The 6539-nt window shown below is 38.4% G+C and overlaps 1 protein-coding gene across 1 annotated transcript; it reads right to left on the minus strand.

Annotated features, from left to right (window-relative positions):
* Positions 1–203: 203 nt before the first annotated feature.
* Positions 204–6144, minus strand: dlx6a (distal-less homeobox 6a). Its single transcript, XM_088327874.1, has 3 exons — positions 5736–6144; positions 5283–5476; positions 204–2815 (listed from the first exon to the last, which is right to left on the minus strand). The coding sequence occupies exons 1-3, from the start codon at positions 6076–6078 to the stop codon at positions 2576–2578; spliced, it is 777 nt and encodes a 258-aa protein (XP_088184000.1). The 5' UTR covers positions 6079–6144; the 3' UTR covers positions 204–2575.
* Positions 6145–6539: the final 395 nt, after the last annotated feature.

A 6539-nucleotide genomic window follows, 5' to 3' on the forward strand; every position in this document is an offset into this window, starting at 1 on the left:
TGTTTTGCAAGCTAGCTTTTTGTAGCCTTATTAGCTATAGCTTGCAAGCTATTTGTAATGCAAAAAAAACTCACGTAAATCGTTTATTTTTATCTATTGAGCTATCTAATGAGCGATCTACCTAAGTATAGAATTAGCCATTGAGTTAGCCAGTTCTCTAGCTATTTTGCCTGCTAGCTATTAGGCTTATAGTGTTACGTTATTTAGCTATAGCTTGCTGGCTGATTAGCAAGCAAAATATTTATCTTATCCAGCTCAATTAAAATCTGCATCTCATTTTTAGCTATCTGGGAAGCTATGTAGCTAACTATAAAATTATTCTTTGAACTTGTTTTATGTCTATTTTACTACCCAGCTATTAGGCTTTATTAGCTTTTAAGTTATATTATTTAGATAGAGCCAAATTCATTAATCACATAGAGGTTATTTTATGTTTTCATTGAATTTAAAAGAGTTTTTAACTATTATGATCAGATAATATTTGGTTTAGTACATTTTAGTTGCACTTGACTACATAATAAAACCTGATGCTACCAGGGCTAAGAATCATTTTTTTGAGTGTGCCTTGCTGGCTATTTAGCAATATAATTATCCAGCTATACATAAATCATTTATGTAGCCTTTAGCAAGCTAATGCATCCATGTTCTGTATCTTTTATCCAGCTCAAAATAAATGAAGTTTATTTTCAGCTATTGATCTATCTGACGAACCATCTACTTAGTTATTAAGTCATGGTTTGAGCTAGCTCTCAAGCTATTTTTTGCCATGTATTTAATATATCTACCTGTGACTATTAAATTAGCCATTGATCTAGCTCTCAAGCCATTTTGCGAGCTAGCTATTTAGCTACCTTAGCTGTAGTGTTATATTATTCAAAGCTATAGCTTGATTGTTATTTAGCAAGGAAGATATTTATCTGGTTGTATGAAACATATTTCAGCTACTTTTTAGCTATAATGCTATTTAATGAGTTATCTATGCAAGTATTGAATTATCCCGAGAGCCATCTCCAGCAATTTTGTCAGCAGGCTCTTTAGATAATATATATTGCGTTATAGTATTTAGATACAGCTTGCTGGTTATTTAGCAGGCAACATATTTAACTAGCTCAAATTGATTATTTAGCTACTTTTTAAGTGCTGAGCTTTCTGATGAGCTATATACGTAACTATTAAATTATCCTTTGAGCTAGCTCTCTAGCTATTTTCTAGCTACCCATTTAGCCATATTAGCTATTATGTCATATTATTTAGCTACAGCTTGCTGGCTATTTGGCATGCAATAGAATTATTAAAATAGACATAAATCATTTAAGTAACCTTTATCGAGCTATTGCATTGTTGTATTTTGAAATTGCGAAGTTGTTTTTGCTATTGGTGGACTTGGTTGAAAATTTAATATTTGCATCTCTGGGGGTTTACAAAGGACCCGGATGAGTGGCAGGTGGGGAGCCGGGAGTTGTAGTTCCACCCCCTCCCCCATGCAGGTATCCTGAATATGCGCCAGTGGGACATCTCTGACAGCTGCTTGGAGGCTTTTCAATCGTCATTTTAGATAATATCCCCAGCCTTGTCTCTTCTTGGCAATTTGTATATGAATAAGCGAATAATTCCCCTTCTTTTGTTCCATCTGCGCTACCTCCAAAGCAAAATAAAGATGCCTTTTAGTATTAAAGTGGTAGAAAATTACAGGTAATTATCTTTGACGGTAAAAACGCTGTAATCAGCGGGCTACATCAAAAATTACCCTAATTATGTCTGCATTTATGAGAAAGCGGGGGGAGAAAAAGGCTGACTTGGATAAAAACCCAGCAAATTGTCCCAAATATCTCCTTCATATTGAACGCCGCTGCAGCTGGTTGCTTTGTTCGGCATCGATCCCGCGGAGCTTGCCATTTAACGGCCTTGCATTAGGACGAAGAGAAGCGAGAAAACATTTTGTCAATACTTGCAATAATTGAGGGTGGAATGACCTGCGAGCAATGAAGGGCTTCGGAGGTGCGCTATGTGGGGAGGGTAAGTTCCTTTCCTCGTCTTTTGTATCCGCGCGGCGCCCCTTTTTCATTCTATGCATGCAATGTTGGCCCAATACGCGCGAGAATTGTTCCGATATTTTTTTCGAAGAGGTAGAGCGCTCGTCTTGTGACCAGCAGGTGGTAGGTTCGATTCTTGGCTTCTCTGAGTTAAAATTTGAAGTGTCCTTGGGCAAGACACTTAACCCCTAATGCCCCGGACAGCCTTGCATGGCTGTCTCTGCTATATGTGTAAGAGTGTGTAAATGGTGTGAAGTGTATTGTAAAGCGCTTTGGGAGGATCCTAGCCCATCTACCATTTTAAAAGCACACAAAGCATGTTTTGAGTCACGGTTTACTCGATCTGACAGAACATTAAAAAGTGTGATTCTATTTACAGACACCATGTTTGCAACCCAAAAAAGGAGTGTACATGTCAGTCCACATGTCAGGTCTTGTGCACAAGTTGGCTCAAATGTCACTGGCAATAATTGGGTGCACGGATGACAGCAGTATGCTTAAAAAAGTCAGTTCCTTTTTATGATCCGTCCTTCGCAGAGGGTCTATCTCTGCATTGAGTCCTGGTGTGGGGATGAATACCAGTGAGAATAGCCTGGCATGTAGCTGTTCGCAGCCATGTTTACTCCTTTGGACGAAGATGTAACGTCCCATATGGGAGGGATGGATGGGGAACGCGGGGACAGGCTCAGAGATCCCGGCATGGTTTCGCTCTCGTGTGGGTTGCCTCCTTGCTTCAAGAGCTTCTTGAACTTGGAGCGCTTATTCTGGAACCAGATTTTCACCTACGGGGGGAGGAATTGTGTTATCGCAATGTGTTATTGGAATATTCATTTTTTTCCTTTTGTTATTGTTTTTTTATCTTGTACCCCCACCCCCACCATTTTTACCATTATTTTATTTTCTGCATTTCATTTACTGAACTCACTTTGCATTGTTTTTATTACATTATTTAGTGTTCATATTTGTTTCACTTCAAGTGTAGGGTACATTTGTTGCTGGTGAGGTGCAATAAATTTCACAACGTCCTAGAACTCAACTAATGTCTGTTCTTCACGATTCAACTGACTCAAATACTGCTTAGAACATTTCAAATTATTTGAAATACAACAACTTCTTTTTTAAATGAATGGAAACAGTTACTTTCACCATTGAGTAATTAAGTTAATGATTAGTTTTTTTCGGAAGAAGTAGTGAGTAACTCTAACTAATTACATTTTAAAGTAACGTGCCCGAACACATAACACAGTTAATACCTACAGAGGTGGAAATTATGCTACTACAATGTAATAAATGTATTAGAACAAAATATTAAACTGTGTTATTGAATTTGTATTTTCTCATTTATTTTTTAAACATTTTGCAACAAACAACACTTCAAAATGAACAAAAGAAAAAAAAGGGATGCCAGGTAAAGCCCAAAGCTAGAAAGAGACCTGAGAGACTTTATAACGCAATTCTTTTATCATTTATATCTTACATCAGTATAACAATCATTTGCTAGTCCATTTAGAACATTCCCTTAACCAAACTACCACCACTTGTTCACATTATTTCCCTATTGAGTTTCTCATTCATTCCTCCTTAATCAAAAGTATTATTCTTTAGGTTTTGATACATTCATATTTTCTAGTACTTTTGCGCTATTTCATCCTTAGTGTTGAAGGGGAATAACCCAAAAGTATGTGTTGAAATTTCGGACGATCAATATGATAAGTCCCATCCTTGAATATATCTTGCAATTTTAAATATGTATAATAACAAAGTGTTAACCTACAAGAGATGGAAATTATGTTATGAAAGTAAAAAATGTACAATAAATAGCATTAACCTGAAAGGGGCATGGCTTGTTCTGGAACCAGATTTAAACCTATGGGGGTAGGTATTGTGGTATTGCGCTGTAATATACGTATAATAAAACATAGAGAGGTGTCGATTATGTTTTTTTTACAATGTTATATAGATGTATAATAACAAAGTAGGAAACTAAAGGGCGCATCAGTTATTGCATTTCAATTTAATACATGTGTGATAACAAAGTATAAACTTACAAGGGGAAATTATTTTATTACAATGCAACACATTTGTAATAACAAAGTTTTAACCTATGAGTGGCATGAATTGTTCTAACACCAGATTTTTTTCCTACTGGGATAGGAATTGTGATATTGCAAAATGTATAGTAACGCAGTCAAATGCGTAAATTTATTTGTTTGAATGACATATATGTATAATAACAACCTTAAGGTCGGATTAATTATGTTATTGTAACTTAATATATATCTTATAGAACTACAATTAAAATGGTCTTTATTGTCATTGATATCAAGGAGGTTCAAACATTGTATGCTACGACATTAGACATGACATTTCAGCGTAAACATGTAAGAAAGACTTTAAGGAGAAAATAAAAGAAATTAAGAATAAATAAGCAAAAGGATCAAGACACAGTGCTTAGAGACTGGACTAAGTTATGAAAAACAGTGCAAAGAAAGAATATAGCACCGTAACAAAAGTAGCGCAATAATATTTAGCAGCAACAAAAATCCCAAATAAGTCTCGAGATATATTTTCACAGCTTTGCATGCTTGTTTAGGATAACACAGTATTAACCTAGAAAAGGCAGAAAATGTGTTATTACAATGTAATAAATGTATAATAACAAACCATTTACTTAGACAGGGCCTGAACGGAGTTATCACAATGTAAAAATTGTTCTTAACAAAGTAAAATCGATTAGGGGCATGAATTGTTCTGGAATCAGATTTTAACACAAGGGGGTAAGAATTGTGTTATTACAATGCACTTAGTGTATAATAACACAGTATCAACCTACCATGAATAAAGTTATTGCAATTTAATACATGCAAAATAGAATTAAAATCGTCTCTTTTGGCATCAGTTAAACATCTTGAGCAACAAGATCAGACATGACAAGCTAAAAGAGTGTCAGGATAACTAGGCAAAACATATTTACTAAAAGGTGCCTATGGACCGGCCCAAATAATAATAATAGTGCAATGAAAAGAAGTGCAATGACATTTATCAGCAACAAAAAAATCCCAAAAGTTGCAAGACATGTTTTCATACTTTTGTGCGCTTGTTTGGGGCGAAAGTTGTGCTAATGCAATACAAAAAATGAATAATACAAAGTATTTACCTAACAGGGTCATGCATTGTGTCATTTCACTGTAATAACTGTGTAATCACACAGTGTCGAGTGATGTATAAAGTGATAATGCATCGGTTTACCTGCGTTTGCGTGAGTCCTAACGAGGCGGCTAGTTCGGCCCTCTCGGGTAAAGCGAGGTATTGGGTTTGCTGGAATCGATGGTTGAGCGCCTGCAGCTGCAAACTGGAATAAATGGTCCTGGGCTTGCGGATCTTTTTCCCTTTGCCGTTAAAACGAATCTCCCCGTTTTCGATCACCGTCGTTTTCTGCTGCTCTGCAACAAAAAGAGAAGCAATTATCATTCAATTTTGCGGAAGGAGGGTGGGGGTTTCGATGTCGTTTTTTCTGATATCAGTAATGACACGTCAATTACATGGTAATTACAACTTTCAACGCTGCTTGAGTGCTATTCGCGGATGATCACATTTTTATGGAGGTGGGGGGTGCAGAAGGATAGAATTTGATCGAATTATTAGGCGGGTTTGACGCACGCATGGAGGGGGTGCGAGTTTTTGAAGAAAAAGTGGTCTTACCTGTGCTGTCTAATCTCGTCTGCCCCCCCGTGTTGTTGTGGTAACTGGACAAATAAGGGCTGTGGTGCGGGTGGCTCACATAAGGGTAGGCAAGGGAGCGGTTGTAGGTGTTAGCGGTCGGGTAGGAGGCGTTGTTTTCGGGTTGGTGGTGGTGATGATGATGCGTCCCGGAATGGAGACAGTGGAGCGGGTAGTGGGCCCCCCCCGCCATGGAAGGCGAATTTTGCTGCGAATGGGACTGCTGCTGCTGTTGCTGCTGCTGCTGCTGGCCAAACTCCATGAAAGCGGACTTGGATGAGTCTTGCGCCTCAAGACCGGCAGCCATCGTCGTCATGGTCATCATCGAATTTTCCTTTTTGCCTTGAGAGGCTCTCACCCCCCTCTCCCTCAACAATCGCCTTCCTCTCTCTCTCTCTCTCCTTCTTACAACCCCCCCCCCCCACCCCCCACCAGCAATACCGATTTCCCACCCACCCCCAAAACCCTCCGTGAGCGACTTTAATCCACGCTGGTTCCGTGAAAATTCCCACTCGGTGCGCGAGAAATTCAAGATTTTTTCCCCGTTAAAATTGCAGCCTCGCTCGTGCAGAAGCTACAAGTAAAAATGGTTTGGCTTTGAAGGGTAGAGCGTCGTTATTGGTCGGCGGTTCTGTGACGTCATCACGCACGGATGCGCAGTGGTCGGCAACCGCTGGGCCGCGAACCTGTACCGGGTGAACAGAAAGAATAACAATGTCTTGTTTTTTTTTTCTTTTACAGTATTTATCCGTACATGCATTTTTTTCACAGATTAAAAAAACCTCA

The sequence above is a fragment of the Urocampus carinirostris genome, chromosome 2 (genome assembly GCF_059441175.1).
Source record: "Urocampus carinirostris isolate Australia breed hairy pipefish chromosome 2, RoL_Ucar_1.0, whole genome shotgun sequence".
NCBI lineage: Eukaryota > Metazoa > Chordata > Actinopteri > Syngnathiformes > Syngnathidae > Urocampus > Urocampus carinirostris.

What these genes read in the sequence shown, in the direction of transcription:
- dlx6a (XM_088327874.1), bottom strand. Translation starts at nt 6,078, where the DNA reads ATGATGACCATGACGACGATGGCTGCCGGTCTTGAGGCGCAAGACTCA. An exon ending in GACGAGATTAGACAGCACAG is followed by an intron (nt 5,477 to 5,735) that starts GTAAGACCACTT and finishes TTTTTGTTGCAG; the next exon opens with AGCAGCAGAAAACGACGGTG. An exon ending in TAGGACTCACGCAAACGCAG is followed by an intron (nt 2,816 to 5,282) that starts GTAAACCGATGC and finishes CTCCCCCCGTAG; the next exon opens with GTGAAAATCTGGTTCCAGAA.